Source organism: Dendrobates tinctorius, unplaced genomic scaffold (assembly GCF_039654945.1).
Source record: "Dendrobates tinctorius isolate UK_male_01 unplaced genomic scaffold, ASM3965494v1 ptg000045l, whole genome shotgun sequence".
Classification (NCBI taxonomy): Eukaryota; Metazoa; Chordata; class Amphibia; order Anura; family Dendrobatidae; genus Dendrobates; species Dendrobates tinctorius.
In genome coordinates this window covers 13458806-13479731 of record NW_027361713.1, presented here as the reverse complement: position 1 = coordinate 13479731, position 20926 = coordinate 13458806, and the positions used below count along the sequence as shown (strand labels likewise).

Sequence of the window (20926 nt, the reverse complement as noted above, 5' to 3'; positions counted from 1 at the left end):
GGTTGTACTAGATGGACTTAAAGTCTTCCTTCAACCTTAATAACTATGTTACTATGTTACTATATATACCTCCAGATTACAACACATGGAATGTGTCTACACCTCTGTACAGTCACTGCTATCTCTCCGATAACACCAGACATCTCGCCGCCACTGTAAAAGTAGTGCATTTACCACTCTTTGGTTGCATTTAGACACTTATTGACTTTGAGAAATATAATCTATCCTCTAATTAACACATGTACAAATCTCACATTTAAAAAAAAAAATATATATATATATAAAAATTTAATTAAAAGCAAAATTGAAGAGGTACATTTTGTTTGACCTAAATACTGAAATACAAACTTCTGTTAATGATGTCTGATAAAATTATACAGAGATATATTTTTCCAAAAAAGAGCAGCCTCAGTAGGTGTTTAGCGATTCATTAATTTATTGAATTTTCTAAATGGTCTTCCTTGCTTTGGGGAAATTCTTTCCCTTCTGATGTCTGCAGCCTTTTAAGAGATGAATCACGTCGAGAGAGAACACCTCCCAATAATCCCTGAAAACCACCACCAGTGGCTACACGCTTCTCTAAAAGAGAGAGAAAAACACTGTAAGAATTCAAAATAAAGCAGTCATTTCTAAATAAAACATCAGGAGTTGTAACTTTAGACTAAAATCACTTCTCACCTGGCTCAGTTTTCTTCTGATGCATTCTCATATGTTGCTAAAGTTTTTTTCAATATGAATACCATTTTACACAGTGATTCAAAAATTACCATTCAAAACTAAAAGCCTCGAGTTAAAGTACCATCAATGATAAATGGTCAGTGTGGAGACACAGCATTGTATCTTAATTAACCAGACAACTATTTTTAGAAAGCCAGATAGAATAGACTGTTATCTATATGTTGACTTTTTAATTTAAGAGTTTCTGTCTGGTTGGTTAAGAGAACAGACTTTTGCTTGTATAAGCCTGTAATATTGACTTGTAAGTTGGCACTTAATGTAACATATTGTGCTCTCATACTTGATAACTAGTGAGGTTTATTGATATGCTAGTTATGCATTGAGTAGGCAAGACGGTTTGTTGACTTTGAAAACAGAGGAGGAAAAACTATGCAAATAGATTAAATAATCAAGTAATGCTACTTGATCTCATCTCCATTCTTATCCTTTATGTAAATATTGGATGAAGGACACTTGTTAAGAATAAAAATAGTTAGACCTACTCAAAATAAAGTGAACACTCCAGAAAAATATATAATAAAATATATAATTTTATTATAACTGATAGACAAACATTTCTGAAAGTGCATAAAGAGCATAAAGATAAAGGAATAAATAGAGTACCATATACCCGTAGTCAGTAAAGGCTCCTGTGAATCCAATGTACATTTCACCCAGTGGCTTTCAAAGGGAGTATATACGTACATTGGAGACACAGAAACCATGGTTTACTGATTATGGGTATACTCTATTTAATACCTTGTCTTTATGGTCTTTATGCACTTTCAGACATGTTTGTCTATTAGATTTTTGCACAATATATTTGGAATGTCCCTTATACCTAATTATGGCATTTTGTCCATACTCCCATTATATGATACCTCTATATGCTGTGGTTTATGTTCTTATTTTTTGGTTTCCCTTATCTATTATATGTTTTTAGCACTGTGACGCAATAAAATTATATATTTTATTTTATATTTTTCTGCAGTGTTCACTTTATTTTGAGTAGGTCTAATTGTTGCTTTCTGTGAATATCCCTATTGATGTTGCTATATTATGGTGAGCTTGTCTCACATCTGTTGTTGTGAAGTATAAAAATAGGTTACATGCCTCTGTATAGAGAAACTGAGAGAAATTGACATCCAGAGATTCTGCCAACACATTCACATTCAAGCATCCAGGGCACCATACATGACTGCTGCCAAGACATCATGGCTCCATCATGAGGGACACAGATTTATTATTCTACAGGATTACGGCTTAGGGGACTTCGGCCCCGGCTGGAATAATACAGATCTGCTCCATTGACCATCGCTGAACCATGGATACGTTTGGAGAAAGCCAGGATTGAGCTCTGCTGGTCACTTGGCTCCATGGAGATGTTCAGAAAAGCCATGTTGTGACCCCTGGGTCAAGTGGCCTTGTAACTGGATGGACTGTCATCTTCTTAAGCTTTTCGTTACCTCCTCTCTGTGTGCATGCCACAGATGGAGTAATCTACCCTGGATGATGAAGCCAGGTTGAGACCCTTCGGTCAACTGGCCTCGTACCTGAATGGACTGTCATCTTCCTTCACTTGTCACTACCTCCTCTCTGTGTGCATGCCACAGGTGGAGTAATCGACCCTGGAAGCTTTGAAGTAACAGCTGCTATTATCCTAGCAAGTCAGCTGAAGGGTGAGACTCTGTAATGTGCACTATCATTGGGCATTTTGCTGGGACTGTTCTACATGTTATCTGCATGTTTTGTAGTTCAATAAAGTATTGCCACATTGTTTTACCCTCACCCTGTGTTGTCTGAGTAGCGTTTTGACCACATTAAAGGGAGAGCGTGCGTGCTGTGAAACAATCCCTGGTCCATGAGGTTTTGGCTAGCTGACCTAGGGCACCCGCTGACTCCCCCATGTCTCCACAGTCAGTGACTGAAAAGCAGAGCAATACTGGCTTAGTTGTCCATAGGAGCTCATCACAGCATATGCTTCATGTTTCAGAAGCGAAGACTAAAATGTGCTTATGTAGTGTGAAATACAATGGTTGTTCAAGAAAGAGCTTGAGCGACCTGAGACAACCCATAACTGAAACAGAGGAGCCTACATCTGAAGATGTGCTGCCATATGTCTATACAGAAGTGGACTACCACCGAGACATGCTGTGTCACCAATGGAAATCAGTTTGAACATTTGTAGTGTATAGATAAATCTTGGAAAGACAGTATGTCTTTTTATGTTAAAGTTGTGTTATGCTCTCTTGGTTATGAATACTGAGGCTATAATTTTGCTCCATCCTTTTTGAATCACCCTGTATAATTGTCATTTTTTCATTACTTTTTGCTATGTTGAGAACAGTATGGTGCAGTCTCATGGGCAGCTAACCTACGATACGGCAGCTTCACCTCTGGCTTGAGGGACTGGGCCAGAAACTGGTAGCAGAGTAGTATTTACACAAATGTGTCAGGAGAGATCATCACCGACAACATTAACCCTTAACGATCGAGCCACGTTGTACATTAATATCAGAGCCTCATTTTTCAAATCTGACAAATGTAATTTTATGTAGTAATAAGTAACTCTGCAATGCTTCAATATATCCCAGAGATTTTAAGACTTTTTTTTCGGGACACATTGTACTTCATCATAACAGGACATTACGATTGATATGATTGGCATTTATTTATGAATATCTTTAGAATGTGCCAAAAAAGTTGAAAAATGAAATATTCAAACTTTCAGTTTTTGTACTCTCAAGACAGGTAGTTGTGCCACACTAAATAGTTAATAACTAACATTTAACACATCTCTACTTTACATCACATTTTTCAGTTTTACAAAGGTAAAAAGTGAAAATAGACACTTCAGTTTGTTGTGCAATTTCTACACAGATACACAGATCTGCACTGCTCCAAGGAATAACATTGATCCAAGTGCTATTCGATAAACCATTGAATAGCATTTGGGCGTGTTATATGCTCATGTGGGCGAGCCCTAAGGCTGGATTTCACAGCATCGGCACCCCTGCAACGTGTTCACATTGACCTGATGGTAGTCATGGCAGGCAGAAGTCAAATAATGGATGGCCTGTAAGACCCAGCCACAAGCAGGGCCTAACAGATGTAAAGCTGGCATTTCAATTGTTTAGGCCAGTGAACAGAAAAATAAAAGTTGAAGTAAAATATTAAAATAAATACCAAATAAAGAATTGAAAAATGAATGAAAAAATAAGACAATGATAAATACACAGTTTTATGTAAAAACCAAAACCAACACAAATAAGTACAGATGATGTACTATCCCGTCCATGTGCCCTGGGACTTAATTCCCAAGGACGGGATAGTATGTCATCATCGAACAGCAGCGCTCACGGGGGGAGCACCGCTGATTGCGGCCGGGTGTTAGCTGATTATCACAGCTGACACCTGGCACTATGTGTTAGGAGTGGTCAAGGACCACTTCCGGCACATAAACCCCCAGCACACTGCGATCGCATGCTTCCCTGAGACCCTCAGAACAACGAGATGTGATCGCGTTGTTCCGAGGGCCTCCTTCCTGCAGGCCCCCGGATCCAAGATGGCCACGGGGTCCTTCCGGGTCCTTTAGGGAGGCGGCTTCTCAGTGCCTGCTGAGAGCAGACGCTGAGAAGCCTCCTACACTGCCTGCAATCTGACTTTGCATAGTAATGTCCCACCCTGGGACAATGTAAAAAAGTAAAAAAAAAATTAACATGTGTAAAAATAATTAAAAACAAAATCCTAAATAAAGAAAAAAAATTCCCCAATAAATTCATTTCTTTATGTAAATAAATGAAAAAACAATAAAAGTACACGTATTTAGTATCACCGTGTCCGTAACGACCCGCCCTATAAAACTGTCCCACTAGTTAACCCCTTTAGTGAACCCCTTAAAAAAAAAACAAGGCAAAAAACAATGCTTTATCATCATAGCGCCGAACAAAAAGTGCAATAACATGCGATCTAAAAGGTGGATATAAATAAGCATGGTACAGCTGAAAACGTCATCTTGTCCCGCAAAAAACAAGCCACCAAACAGAATCACCAGTGAAAAAATAAAAAGCTATAGCTCGCAGAATAAAGCTATGCAAAAATAATTATTTTTTAGATAAAATTGTTTTTATTGTATAAAAGCGCCAAAACATTAAAAAAATAAATGAGGTATCGCTGTCATCATACAAACTTGAAGAATAAAAGTGCTTTATCAATTTTACCACACTCGGAATGGTATAAACACCCCCCCAAAAAGAAATTCATGAATTGTTGGTTTTTGTTCACTTTGCGTCCCAAAAATCGGAATAAAAAGCGAACAAAAAATGTCATGTGCCCGAAAATGGTACCAATAAAACATCAACTCGTTCCGTAAAAATAGATCTCAAATGACTCTGTGGGCTAAAATATGGAAAAATTAAAGCTCTCAAAATGTGGTGATGCAAAAACTATTTTTTGCAATAAAAAGCGTCTTTAAGCATGTGATACTCATGTTTGGAATCTGATCTCTGTTTGCGGTGTTTTTTCACTTTTCTTGATTTATTGAAAAAAAAAAAATTAATAAAAATCATAATATTTCCTTTAAAGACTCTGATGAAAGTGACATTCAATTTTGAGTGCGACTGTCTACCCGTTGCCTTTTAAGCGTGTGACAGCGCCAAGCATAAAACCCGCTATAAATAGTAAATCAAACCCCCCTTTATCACCCCTTTAGTTAGGGAAAACCGATAAAATAAAAAAGTACTTATTTCCATTTTCCCATTATAGTTAGGGTTGGGGCTAAAGTTAGGGTTGGGGCTAAAGTTAGGGTTAGGATTGTGGCTAAAGTTAGGGTTGGGGCTAGGGTTAGGGTTGGGGCTAGGGTAGGGGCTAAAGTTAGGGTGGGGGCTAAAGTTAGGGTTAGGGTTGGGGCTAAAGTTAGGATCAGGGTTAGGGTTTGGGGTCTGTTGGGGTTAGGGTTGGAGTTAGAATTGAGGAGTTTCCACTGTTTAGGCACACCAGGGGCTCTCCAAATGCGACATGTCTGATCTCAATTCCAGCCAATTCTGCATAGAAAAAGTCAAACGGTGCTCCTTCCCTTCCAAGCTCTGCCATGCGCCCAAACAGTGGTTTACCCCCACATATGGGGTATCAGCCTACTCAGGACAAATTGCACAACTTTTGTGGTCCAATTTTTTCTGAAACCCTTGGGAAAATAAAAAATTGGGGGCAAATCAATTTTGTGGAAAAAAATATGATTTTTTTATTTTTTAGGGCTCTACGTTGTAAACTTCTGTGAATCACTTGGGGGTTCAAAGTTCTCACCACACATCTAGATAAGTTCCTTGTGGGGGTCTAGTCTCCAAAATGGGGTCACTTGTGGGGGTTTCCACTGTTTAGGTACTTCAGGGGCTCTCCAAACACGACATGACACCCATTCCATCAAAGTCTGCAATCTACTTCCATTCCAAGCCTCGCCATGTGCCTCTATAGTAGTTTTCTCCCACATATGGGGTATCAGCATATTCAGCACAAATTGGATAACAACTTTTGGGGTCCAATTTCTCCTGTTACGCATAGGAAAATAAGAAATTGGGGACTAAAAGATTATGTTTGTGGAAAAAAAAAAGATTTTTTTTATTTTCGCGCCCGGGAGTTATAAACTTCTGTGAAGCGCTAGGGGGTTTAAAGTGCTCACCACACATCTAGATAAGTTCCTTGGGGGTCTAGTTTCCAAAATGGGGTCATTTGTGGGCAGTTTGCTCTATTCAAACGCATCAGGGGCTCTCCAAACGCGACATGGCATCCAATCTGAATTCCAGCCAATTTTGCGTTGAAAAAGTGAAATGGCGATCCTTCCATTCTGAGCTCTTCATTGCGCCCAAACAGTGGTTTACCCCCACATATGGGGTATCAGCGTACTCAGGACAAATTGCGCAAAAACTTTTGGCATCCTGTTTTACTTGGGAAAATAAAAATTTGAGGTGAAAAGATCATTTTTGTGGAAAAAATATGATTTTTTTAATTTTATGGCTCTACGTTATAAACTTCTGTGAAGCCCTTGGGGGTTCAAAGTTCTCACCACACATCTAGATAAGTTCCTTGAGGGGTCTACTCTCCAAAATAGTGTCATTTGTGGGGCGTTTCCACTGTTTAGGCACATCAGGGGCTCTCCAAACGTGACATGGCATCCAGACAATTCTGCTTTGAAAAAGTCAAACAGCGCACCTTTCCTTCCGAGCTCTGCCATGTGCCCAAACAGTGGTTTACCCCCACATATGGGGTATCGGAGTACTCAGGACAAATTGCACAATAACTTTTGGTGTCCTGTTTCCCTTGGGAAAATAAAAATTGGAAGTGAAAAGATCATTTTTGTGGAAAAAATATGATTTTTTAATTTTATGGCTGTACGTTTTAAACTTCTGTGAAGCACTTGGGAATTCAAAGTTCTCACCACACATCTAGATAAGTTCCTTGGGGGTCTAGTTTCTAAAATGTGGTCATTTTTGGGGGATTTCTACTGTTTAGGCACATCAGGGGCTCTCCAAACGCGACATGGCGTTCAATCTCAATTCCAGCCAATTTTGAGTTGAAAAAGTCAAACGGCGCTCCTTCCCTTCCGTGCTCTGCCATGCTCAGAAACAGTGGTTCTCCTCACATATGGGGTATCAGCGTACTCAGGACAAATTACACAATAACATTTGGGGTCCAATTTCTCCTGTTACCCATGGTAAAATAAAAAAAAAATTGGACCTGAAGTAATTTTTTTGTGCAAAAAAGTTAAATGTTCATTTTTTTAAAAAAAATTACTATGAAGCACCGGAAGGGTTAATAAACTTTTTCAATGTAGTTTTGAGCATCTTGAGGGGTGCAGTTTTTAGAATGGTGTCACTTTTGGGTATTTTCTATCATATAGACACCTCAAAGTGACTTCAAATGTGATGTGATCCCTAAACAAAAAGGTGTTGTAAAAATGAGAAATCGCTGGTCAACTTTTAACCTTTATAACTTCATAACAAAAAAAAATTTTGGTTCCAAAATTGTGCTGATGTAAAGTAAACATGTGGGAAATGTTAATTATTAAGTATTTTGTGTGCCACATCTCTGTGATTTAGGCTGTGTGCACACGATGCAGATTTGCAGCGGTTCCGCAGCGGATTTTACCGCACAGAAACGTTGCATTTCTGCATTGTGATGTACAGTAGCCTTAAAATCAATGTAAAAAAAAAAACGCTGTGCAGACGCTGCAGATTTTTCCGTGCGGTTTTCCCATGGTACAAAATCCGCAGCATGTTACTTCTTTTGTGCGGTTTTCCATCTCCCCTGTCACCAAATCCGCAGGGGGAAAACCGCAATGGAAAACCACACAAAAACCGCATGAAAACCGCATCAAAAATGGAAGAAATCCGCAGGAAAAATGCAGGTCATTTGACCTGCAGATTTCTTCCATTCTGCGAGGAAAAATCCGCAGGGCCAAAAAGTACGTGTGCACTCAGCCTTATGGGCATAAAAAATAAAAGTTGGAATTTCCTTTTTTTCACAAATAAATGCAGGTTACATCAAATAAATTTTACCACTAACATGAAGTACAATATGTTTTGAGAAAACAGTGTCAGAATCACCAGGATCCATGGAAGCATTCCAGAGTTATTACCTCATAAAGGGACAGTGGTCAGAATTGTAACAATTGGCCTGGACCTTAACGTGCAAACCACCCTTGGGGGTTATGCGATTAAAATGGGCAAGGTGCATGGCAAGGCATGGGGAAGTGGATGTGATGGTGTTGGTGCATTCCAAGGCCATGGGCAAGCTGAAATTGTGCCACAACAAACACCAACATCTTCTCACATGAACTTCCTGTCCAAATTCATAGGACACCGCAGAACAGCAATATTGAATCAAGAGCAGTATCAAAAGGTTATTGGTTGTATAGCAGATTATGCTTCCAGTCACTTTTCCACCACCATGAGCACCCTGTCTTCCGCATGGTCAAATCTGAGTAGGCGTGAGTCTGGACCGCATATTCCTTCCTCACCCCGATCCTTCTTCCTCCCGCCATGCCAATGTGCCCGAAGACAACTGATCCCACACTAGGACACTCCGAAGAGCTGTTCACTTTTCCATTTATAGATTCAGGTCTCTTGACCGGTCTACTTGAAGCGGGGTAAGATGAGATCGCATGTAGCGATGCCCAAATATTTGGGCAGCCACGTTCACACGAAGGCGACGTGTCACAACAGGTGGATGATGATGAGAAAGTCAGGAGGAGAACCATGGTGCAGAAGTGAGATCCGAGGTGGTTGATGATATAGTAACTGACCCAACCTGGCAGGAGAAGAGGGAGGCATAGCACCCCAAAAGGCAGGAAGAAGCAGTGTGGTGTCCGCAAACAGAAGGCGGGCAACCATTCCTCATAACACCAACCCAACGAAACTTGGCTGTACAACTGTTTGGTCTTTCCGAGTCTGGTCGTTTTTTATAGACTCTGATAACCCAATACAGGCCATTTGCACCACCAGCCATGCCCTCATCAGCAGGGGTAGCAAAACTAACAGCCTGTCCACCACCAGCATGATCAGGCACATGGCAGAAAAATTCCCGACTTTGTGGGCCGAACACCAGGCTCCAGGAACAGTGTATGTGGGTGAAAACACTGCTTCTTCCACTGTTGTGCGTGCAAGCCAATCCCCTGTCCACGTTGCATGCAAAGATGCCTCCTGCCCTGCACCTGTCATTGCCCACACTCAAATACCACCATCATCAAGCACATCTATGTCCTTGTCCCAGTGCAGCCTTCAGTTGTCCGTACCCCAGTCATTGGAACGCAACCGGAAATACGCAGCCAACGCCCCAAATGCCACAGTACTAAATTCACACATATCTCGTCTGCTTGCGCTCAAAATGCTGCCTTTTAGACTCGTGGAGACAGAAGATTTCTGCAAACTGATGGCGTTGGCCATCCCAAGGTACTCAGTCCTCAGCAGCCACTATTTCTACTGGTGTGCTGTCCCGGCATTACACAAGCACGTGTCCCTCATTACCCGTGCCCTGAACAATGCTGTTACTGGGAAAGTCCACCAAAATAACGGACAAGTGCTTGTGGGCAGGGATGCTTCATCTCGCTGATGGCACACTGGATTAACATAGTGGAAGCCACGACCCAGAGGGACCTTGGGATGGAACACATCCTCCCGATGCTGAGGATTCTGGGCCCTACATCAATCAAGGTTGCCCCCACAGTCTACATCTGCTGCACCTCATCCTGCTCCTCATTCTCCTCTTCAGCCTCCATCTCTGAAATTACCACATCAGTCACATGCTGGAAGCACTGCAGCACTGCCTCAGCCTAGCATCAACAGGCTGTTCTGAAGCTATTATGCTTAAGTAACAAACCGCACAATGCTGAAGAGTTGTGGACAGCTCTGAAAGAGCAGGCAGATGTGTGGCTGACACAGCTAAACCTACAGCAAGTCATGGTTGTGTGTGACAATGGCTGGACCCTGGTGGAGGCTCTGAGGCGAGGCGAGCTCACACACGTACCATGCCTGGCCCATGTGCTTTACCTCTTTGTTCAACAGTTTCTCAAAAGCTACCCAGACCTGCCAGATCTGCTAGTGAAAGTTTGCCGCCTGTGTGCCCATTTTAGAAAGTCAGCTCCAGCTTCCACCGCCCTTGCCGTGTTTCAGCAGCATTTGTAGCTTCCGGCTCACCGACTGGTGTGTGATGTCCCCACGTGTTGGAATTCAACACTGTACATGTTGGAAAGGATTTGTGAGCAGAAGAGTGCAATTGTTGACTTCAACAAGGCTCTTGGCATTCAGTTCAGACTCCACACATAAGACCTCAGAAGTGGACATGGATGTCAGACATATGTACCATCCTACAAAACTTTGAGTACTCCACCAAGATGGTGAGCGGTGATGATGCCATAACTAGTGTCACTATCCCGCTTCTCTGTCTTCTGAAACACTCTCTTATCACAACCAAAGAGATGCCATTGCAGGCTGAGTACGATAAGATGGATCAAGGAAGCATACAGGGTGATTACACACAGCCCAGCCTCATGTCATCCCAAAGTGGATTGATTGACAATGAGGAAGAGGAGGAGGAGAAAGAACAGGAGCTACTTTCATGCGCTATTGACGGTACTACAAGCACAATTGTCATACCGCCAGTTCAGAGTTGATAGCCTGAGGACAGGAGGTAGAGGAGGAGAGCATGGTCAGACGTCCTTTTGATGAGGACATGAAAGTCTTGCCTGTTAGCAGTCTGCCGTGCACGGTTGACTTTATGTTGCGTTGCCTTTCCCTTAACCCTCGTATTGTCAACATTTTGGCTGACAGTCATTACTGGTTGGTGACACTTCTAGACCCACACTACAAGGAGAGATTTCAATCTCTTCTTCCAAGAGAAGACAGGTGCACTACAAAGTTGCAGTACCAGAAGGCCCTTGTTGCAGAATTATTAAAAAAAATTCCCATCTGAAAATGCTGGCGGCAGAGGTCACAAGGAGTACAGGTGAGAGAGACACAACTCCAATCCAGCAGAGGCAGGGGAAACTGGCAAAGTTCTGGGAGAGTTTTCTCAGACCCTCCCATTGCAGTGGCCCTGAGGCACGGGTACTCTCACAAGGAGTGCAAAGTTTTGGAAGATGCTGAGGGAGTACCTTGCTGACCATACCAACATCCTCCAAAATACATCTGTGCCTTTTAATTATTTGGTCTCAAAGCTGGATACATAGCATGAACTGGCTCTCTACACCTTGGAGGTCCTGGCCTGTCTTGCTGCTAGTGTTTTGTCAGAGCGCGTCTTTAGTGCCGCTGGTGAAATTATAACTGATAAGCACATCTGCCTGTCAACTGAAAATGCTGAGAGGTTGACTCATAAAGATGAACAAGGGCTGGATTGGGCCAGACTTCTGTACACAACCACATGATATCAGTGAAAACTAACCTCAAATCCAGTGTCTTGTTTTGGGAGTTCTACTCCCATGCACCTCTTCACACCCACACGTGGTTATCCGCGTCCTGATTTTGGTGATTTGCTGTTATCCTCCTCTTTCTCCTCAATGTGTACCAAACAAATAATGTGAAGTGGGCTTTCCTGTGGCCATCCAGTAAGTGGGTTCAAAGGCTTATTGGGATGCATGTAACTTTGGTGCAGGACATGCCTTCCATTCATTGCATAGGCAAACAGTATGGGAGTACCAAATGAATACTTGAACTTTGGTTGCATGTGGACATCCAGTACCTTGGTTCAAAGGCTTATTGAGGTGCATATAACTTTGAGGCAGGGCAGGCCTTGCATTCAATGCATAAGCAAACAGTATGGGAGTTCAAAGACCTATTGGTGTGCATGTAACTTTGGTGTAGGGCAAGCCTTGGATTCAATGCATGAGCAAACAGTATGGGACTACCAAATGAATAATATGAACTTGGTTTCCCTGTGGCCATCTAGTATGTGTGTTCAAAGGCTTATTGGGGTGCATGTATCTTTGGTGCAGGGCTGGCCTTGCATTCAATGCATAAGCAAACAGTATGCCAGTACCAAATAAATAAGAATGGAAACTTTGGCTTAATGTGGCCATCCAATACATTGCTTGAAAACCTTATTGGGGTGCATGTAACTTTCATGCAGGGAAGGCCTTGCATTCAATGCATAGGCAAACAGTATGGGATAATCAATTGAATAATGTTAACTTGGTTTCCCTGTGGCCATCCAGTACGTGTGTTCAAAGGCTTATTGGGGTGCATGTAATTTTGGTTCAGGGCAGGCCTTGCATTCAATGCATAGCCAAGCAGTATGCCAGTACCAAATTAGTAAGAATGGGAACTTTGGCTTAATGTGGCCATGCAGTACATTGCTTCAAAAGCTTATTGGGGTGTTTGTAACTTTGGTGCAGGCAGGCCTTGCATTCAACGCATAGGCAAACATTGTGGGAGTACCAAATGAATAATGTGAACTTGATTTCCCTGTGGCCATCAAGTACGTGTGTTTAAAGGCTTATTTTGGTGCATGTAACTTTGGTGCAGGGCAGGCCTTGCATTCAATGCATATGCAAACAGTATGGGAGTACCAAATGAATAATGTGAACTTGATTTCCCTGTGGCCATCAAGTACTGCGTTTTTGTGCGCTGGGCGCAGCGCCAGCAAAATCAGACCAGCGCACGGTCAGTGCATGATCAGCGTATCCAACGCTAAATATAGGATACGCTGATCGCATGCAGCCTCATGCGATCAGAGGAGGAACTGACCGGAGGGGGCGCGGCCGGGGCTTAGCGGCGGCCCTGCGCTGCACCCACAAACGCTAGTGTGAAACTAGCCTTATTTTGGTGCATGTAACTTTGGTGCAGGGCTGGCCTTGCATTCAATGCTTAAGCAAACAGTATGCGAGTACCAAATGAATACTGGGAAATTTGGCTGTTTGTGGCCATCCAATACCTCGGTTCAAAGGCTTCTTGTGGTGCGTGTAACTTTGTTGCAGGGCAGGCCTTGCATTCAATGCATAGGCAAACATTATGGGAGCACCAAATGAATAATGTGAACTTGGTTTCCCTTGGCCATCCAGTTCGTGTCTTCAAAGGCTTATTGGGGTGCATGTAACGTTGGTGCAGGGCAGGCCTTGCATTCAATGCGTAAGCAAGCAGTATGGGAGTACCAAATGAATACTGGGAACTTTGGTTGCATGTGGCCATACAGTACCTCGGTTCAAAGGCTTATTGTAGTGCATGTAACTTTGGGGTAGGGCAGGCCTTGCAATCAATGCATAAGCAAACAGTATTGAAGTGCCAAATGAATTGTTAGGAGTGGCGGAAGACACTAAATAAAAATAAATAAAGTGCCTTCGCCACTCGGGGTCCACCGTGCGGTGGATGGAAAAACCGCTGCTAAAAGAGGCAGAGCACTATGGCGGTAATGTGCACAGGGTTTTAACTGCACCCAGTGCACTGAAGCAAGCTCTGTTATGCTCACAGAGCTGCTTCACAAAGCATAAAGTAAACGCTGAGTCTGTTCGGGGTCACAGACTTTCAGCGACGCAGACATGGTATTAAGGGTCACAGGAGCAGCCTTAGACAGCAGGACTACTCCGACTAGACCTACCGTAAAATGAGGTGCGTGGCGTCGCAACTGCGGACGCGGAGATAAGCTGCAACTGCAGCGCAGCAAGAGCTGAGCCGCTGGCAAGGCGCTGCAATAACGCTGGCGCAATGCAGATGCTAAGCTGCTGAGCAAGATGGAGCTAAGGCGCGCTGGCGCTAGCGCTGCTACTGGCTGAACCCAAACACTCACACAATCGTATTATCAGAGGAAAGGGGTTTCTTAATAAGTCAGTCACCAGTCCAAGCATCCATCACCATACATACAGCAGCAAGTATGAAAAATACTAGCGCATGGCGGAACAGACATGCGCGCTTTTTATACCAAACGGGACCTTCCGGAAATCTCCAAGGCTCCAGGAGGAGCCAATAGGATTCGACACAGGACCAGAGCACCTGACTCCCGAACTCCAATGGGAGTTCGTCCCATGAACATGCTCAGTTGAGGGAACAAAGGACTTAGCCTCTGGAGAGAGTTGCCGCAAAGCACTCTCCTCTGCAATCTCTTCTGCAGCAGATGAAGCGCAGGAGACTGCAGAATGTAAGGGTCTAGATTTCATCATAGGAGAGGAAGAAATCTGACTCCTAACATTACCCCCCCTCCTAGGGCCCCCTCCTCCCTGAGTCTTCCGGACCAACAACCTGGACCCTACGGTGGCATAGGGCTCAAACTCGACCGAAGGTGAGCTTGGTGTCCTGGTAGGTGTTACAGTAAACCGGGACACCTGGAAGGCATCAGTGGAAGCAAGGTCACCAGGTTTCAGAAGAGACACCTTAGAGATGGCAGGAGCAGGCGAGGTAACAGAACGCCGCCGCGAATCAGCGACCGTCACCACTCTCCGCCTAGGAAGGCTGTCCTGAGCACATAAGGTGCAAGCCTGGATAAATTTTTTGATGTCCCAAGCTCTATGGGGCCACCAATACGCTCCGGCCAAAAGCTTCGATATTTGCATGTAGCCCCGATGGTGAGGCGCATTGGACGCATGCGCCCATGCGAGAAACTGAGCCCTAAGATGAGGAGGGACAAAGGTCTCGATGACCGGTTCAGACTCTGACCATTGCGGGGAGCTGGCTTCCGGAGAAACCGCACATACGTGGTGACAACCGCAAATGGATTCCTGATCTGAGTCTGTATTAAGATTGGTACGAGACACCTCCATGGTCTCAGGGGGTAGAACCTCTGGCTCAGACAGCTCAAGAGTTTCAAAAAATTTAGGAGCCGAAACAGCTCTTCGCTTGGAGTGAGCCCGCTCCGAAAATCGGAGGTCAATACGTGAGGAGACGGAAATTAACTCCTCCAAGCTGGCGGGGATCTCTCTAGTGGAGAGAGCATCCTTCACATGCTCTGCTAGACCTTGCCAAAAAACGGGGATGAGGGCTTTGTCGGACAATTCCAACTCGGACGCCATTGTCCGAAAACGGACGGCATACTGGCTAACCGAGAGTGACCCCTGAGTAAGGGCGAGTAGTTGCAGAGACGTATTGTGCGTGACCCGAGGACCAAGAAATACTTGCTTGATGGCTGTTAGCAAGTTGGCAGCGGTCCGAATCTCGAGGTCACCACGTTCCCATAAAGGCGTAGCCCATTCCAAGGCCTTGCCAGACAGTAGGGAGATAATAAAGGCCACCTTAGCCTGCTCTGTAGGGAATTGCGCAGCCAGCAGCTCCAGGTGTATTGAGCACTGGCTGATGAAACCCCTGCAGGAGGCGCCATCCCCAGAGAATTTATCGGGCAACGGGAGGCGTGTAACTGTCGGCTCAAGGGAAGACATGGACATACGCCCTACCGCATCTGTGAGTGCCTGAACAGCAGCGTCTGTGGCTTTCGCAGCAGCGAGGGACCTCTCGAGGGTAACCAAGCAAGTCTTGAGCTGACGTACACACTGCAGAAGTTGCTGCTGTTGTGCCATCTCTAGCCAGACCCTGGCGCTAGTATTATGTTAGGAGTGGCAGAAGACACTAAATAAAAATAAAAAAAAGTGCCTTCGCCACTCGGGGTCCACCGTGCGGTGGATGGAAAAACCACTGCTAAAATAGGCAGAGCACTATGGCGGTAATGTGCACAGGGTTTTAACTGCACCCAGTGCACTGAAGCAAGCTCTGTTATGCTCAAAGAGCTGCTTCACAAAGCATAAACTAAACGCTGAGTCTGTTCAGGGTCACAGACTTTCAGCGATGCAGACATGGTATTAAGGGTCACAGGAGCAGCCTTAGACAGCAGGACTACTCCAACTAGACCTACCGTAAAATGAGGTGCGTGGCGTCGCAACTGCGGATGCGGAGATACGCTGCAACTGCAGCGCGGCAAGAACTGAGCCGCTGGCAAGGCGCTGCAATAACGCTGGCGCAATGCAGATGCTAAGCTGCTGAACAAGATGGAGCTAAGATGCGATGGTGCTAGCGCTACTACTGGCTGAACCCAAACACTCACACAATCGTATTATCAGAGGAAAGGGGTTTCTTAATAAGTCAGTCACCAGTCCAAGCATCCATCACCATACATACAGCAGCAAGAATGAAAAATACTAGCGCATGGCGGAACAGACATGCGCGCTTTTTATACCAAACGGGACCATCCGGAAATCTCCAAGGCTCCAGGAGGAGCCAATAGGATTCGACACAGGACCTGAGCACCTGACTCCCGAACTCCAATGGGAGTTTGTCCCATGAGCATGCTCAGTTGAGGGAACAAAGTACTTAAGGCCCCGTCACACTAAGCGACTTACCAGCGATCCCGACACCGATATCAAGGTGTCAGGATCGCTGGTAAGTCGCTATGTGATCGCTGGTGAGCTGTCACACAGACAGCTTCACCAGCGATCAGCACAGCGATGCCGAGCGTGCAGCATCGCTGGCCATCGCTGTAAAAAATAATAAAAAAAATAAAAAATATAGTTATTCTCACCTTCCGACGTCCTGTTCAGCCATCCTGCCTCTCTCCACGCTCCGGTCCCAGTGATCCTTTGCACGAATGACCGCGAGACTTTGTTATCCCTCGAGACCGTGACATCTCGCGGTCATTCGTGCAAAGGATCACTGGGACCAGAGCGTGGAGAGAGGCAGGATGACTGAACAGGACGTCGGAAGGTGAGAATAACTATATTTTTTATTTTTTTTATTATTTTTTACAGCTGATCACTGGTCTCCCGCCTGTCACACACAGCGATGCGTGCTGGCCAGTGGGAGACCAGCGACCAAAGAAATGTCCAGAGGTTTCTTCCAGCGATCAGCGATACCGGCAGGGGGGCCGCTCGCTGATCGCTGTCACACACAGCGATCTCGCTGGTGAGATCGCTGTTACGTCACAAAAGTTGTGACTCAGCAGCAATCTCGCTACTGAGATCGCTTAGTGAGACGAGGCCTTTAGGCTCTTGAGAGAGTTGCCGCAAGGCACTCTCCTCTGCAATCTCCTCTGCAGCAGATGAAGCGCAGGAGACTGCAGAATGTAAGGGTCTAGATTTCATCATAGGAGAGGAAGAAATCTGACTCCTAACATGAATAATGTGAACTTGGCTTCCCTGTGGCCATACAGTACGTGTGTGCAAAGGCTTATTGGGGTGCACGCAACTTTTGTGCAGGGTAGGCCTTGCATTCAAAGCATAGTCAAACAGTATGCCAGTACCAAAATAGTAAAAATGGGAACTTTGGCTTAATGTGGCCATGAAGTACATTGCTTCAAAAGCTTATTGGGGTGCATGTAACTTTGGTGCAGGGCAGGCCTCGCATTCAATGCATAGGCAAACAGTATGGGAGTACTAAATGAATAATGTGAACTTGGTTGCCCTGTGGCCATCAAGTACGTGTGTTCAAAGGCTTAATTTGGTGCATGTAACTTTGGTGCAGGGCAGGCCTAGCATTCAATGCATAGGCAACCAGTATGCCAGTACCAAATAAATAAAAATGGGAAATTTGGCTTAATGTGGCCATCCAGTAGGTTGCTTCAAAGGCTTATTGGGGTACCTGTAACTTTGAAGCAGAGCTGGCCTTGCATTTAATGCATAAACAAACAGTATGGGAGTATCAAATGAATAATGTGAACTTGGCTTCCCTGTGCCCATCCAGTCCGTGTGTTCAAAGGCTTATTGGGATGCATGTAACTTTGGGGCAGGCCTGGCCTTGCATTCAATGCATAGGCAAACAATATGCCAGTACCAAATAAATAATAATGGGATCTTTGGCTTAATGTGGTCATCCAGTGTGTTGCTTCTAATGCTTATTGGGGTGCATATAACTTTGGTTCAGGGCAGGCCTTTCATTTAATGCATAAGCAAACAGTATGGGAGTACCAAATGAATACTGGGAAAGTTTGTTGCATGTGGTCATCCAGTACCTCGGTTCAAAGGCTGCTTGTGGTGGTGTAACTTTGGGTCAGGGCATTCCTTGCATTCAATACATAGGCAAATAGTATGGGAGTACCAAAGGAATAATGTGAACTTGGTTTCCCTTGGCCATCCAGTTCATGTCTTCAAAGGCTTATTGGGGTGCATGTAACTTTGGTGCAGGGCTGGCCTTGCATTCAATGCATAAGCAAAAAGTATGGGAGTACCAAATGAATGCTGGGAAATTTGGTTGCATGTGGCCATCCAGTACCTTGGTTCAAAGGCTTCTTGTGGTGCGTGTAACTTTGGTGCAGGGCAGGCCTTGCATTCAATGCATAGGCAAACAGTATGGGAGCACCAAATTAATAATGTGAACTTTGTTTCCCTTGGCCATCCAATACGTGTGTTCAAAGGCTTGTTGGGGTTCATGTAACTTTGGTGCAGGGCTGCCCTTGCATTCAATTCAAAGGCAGACAGTATGCCAGTACCAAATAGATAATAATGGAAACTTTGACTTAATGTGGCCATCCAGTACGTTGCTTCAAAAGCTTATTGCAATGCATGGAACTTTGGTGCAGGGCAGGTCTTTCATTTAATGCATAAGCAAAGAGTATGGGAGTACCAAATGAATACTGGGAAATTTGGTTGCATGTGGCTATCCAGTACTTTGGTTCAAAGGCTTCTTGTGGTGCGTGTAACTTTGGGTCAGGGCATTCCTTGCATTCAATGCATAAGCAAACAGTATGGAAGTACCAAATGAATAATGTGAACTTTGTTTCCCTGTGGCCATCCAGTATGTGTGTTCAAAGGCTTATTGGGGTGCATGTAACTTTGGTGCAGGGCAGGCCTTGCATTCAATGCATAGGCAAACACTATGGGAGACCCATTTTCTTATCATGGGAACAATTTTTCATGAGGCCCTCCTGTATATCTCATCAAAGGGGTATTGGGGTGCAACCTAATTTTTGGCAGCCCAGCCACTCACTGCATAGGCAATAGCAGTATAGGAGAACCACTGTTTAATAATGGCCCTCTAACCTCTTTACCCCCAAGGGTGGTTTGCATGTTAGTGACCAGGCCAATTTTTGCAATTTTTACCACTGTCAATTTATGAGGTAATAACTCTAGAACGCTTCCATGGATCCTGGTGATTCTGACAATGTTTTCTCGTGACATTTTGTACTTCATGATGGTGGTAAAATTTCTTTGATATGTCTTGCGTTTGATAAAAAAAAAATTAGAAATTTGGCAAAAATTTTGATAATTTCGCAATTTTCCACATTTGAATTTTCATGCTCTTAAAACAGAGAAATATGTCACGCAAAACAGTTAATAAATTACATTTCCCACATGTCTACTTTACATCAGCACAATTTTGGAAACTATTTTTTTTGTTAGGAAGTTATAAGGGTTAAAATTTGACCAGCAATTTCTCATTTTTACAACACCATTTTTTTTTTAGGGACCACATCGCATTTGAAGTCACTTTGAGGGATCTATATGATAGAAAATACCCAAAAAGTGACACCATTTTAAAAACTGCACCCCTGAAGATGCACAAAACCACATTCAAGAAGTTTATTAACCCTTCAGATGCTTCACAGGAATTTTTGGAATGTTTAAAAAAAAATAAACATTTAACTTTTTTTCACAAAAAATTTAATTCAGATCCAGTTTGTTTTATTTTTCCAAGGGTAACAGGAGAAATTGGACCCAAAAAGTTGTTGGAAAATTTGTCCTGAGTATGCTAATGCCCCATATATGCAGGTAAACCACTGTTGGGGCACATGGCAGAGCTCGGAAGGGAAGGAGCGCCGTTTGACGTTGGCTGGAATTGAAATTGGACGCCATGTCGCATTTGGAGAACCCCTGATGTGCCTAAACAGTGGAAACAACCACCAGTGACACCATTTTAAAAAGTAGACCCCCTAAGGAACTTATCTAGATGTGTGCTTCACAGAAGTTTATAACGTAGAGTCGTAAAAATAAAAAATCTTATTTTTTTCACAAAAATGATCTTTTTGCCCCCAATTTTTTATTTTCCCAAGGGTAACAGGACAAATTGGACCCCAAAAGTTGTGCAATTTGTCCTGAGTATGCTGATACCCAATATGTGGGAGTAAACCACTGTTTAGGCGCATGGCAGATCTCGGAAGGTAAGCAGCACCGTTTGACTCTTCCAACACAGAATTGGCTGGAATTGAGATTAAACGCATGCCCCCGATATGCCTAAACAGTGGCAACCCCCCAATTCTAACTCCAACCTTAACCCCAACACACCCCTAATTCCAACCCTAACCATAACCCTAACCACAAACCTAACCCTAACAAACCCCTATCCCTAAACCCGACCCTAACCCTAACCCCAACCCTAACTTTAGCCCCAATCCTAACTCTAACTTTAGCCCCAACTGGGAGGCAGAACGATTAAAAAAACAGCATAACGGGAATTGTTATTTATATTTGTTTGTCTTTTACTCTGTTCGCCGCGTGGTATAACTAATAAGGCAGCTTTATTCATTGGGTAGTACAATTACAGAGATACCATATTGAGATTGTTTTAGTAATTCTTGCTGCTTTTACACACTAAAAACAATTTTATAGCAAAAAATAATTGTTTTTGCTTCTCCACAGTCTGAGAGCTAGAGCATTTTTATTCTATTATTAGTAGTGATGAGCGAGCAGGCTCGGTTATGCTTGTTACTCGCCTGAGTATCGCTGTACTCATGGTATTTGGCGAGCGCCGAGCATTTCTGGGATTATTCGGTGGGAGCTCGGGTCTCTGCCCTGCAAGTCTGGCGCTCTTTAGAGTGCCAA

General features: G+C 43.9%; 1 protein-coding gene across 1 annotated transcript in view; it reads right to left on the bottom strand.

Annotated features, from left to right (window-relative positions):
* Positions 1-284: 284 nt before the first annotated feature.
* The window catches only part of DEF6 (DEF6 guanine nucleotide exchange factor), a 799533-nt gene continuing 778891 nt past the window's right edge, over positions 285-20926 (bottom strand). The window contains exon 12 of the mRNA XM_073575620.1: positions 285-579. Within this exon, the coding sequence (XP_073431721.1) occupies positions 431-579 (149 nt within the window). The 3' untranslated portion in view covers positions 285-430. The remainder of the gene's footprint in view (positions 580-20926) is intronic.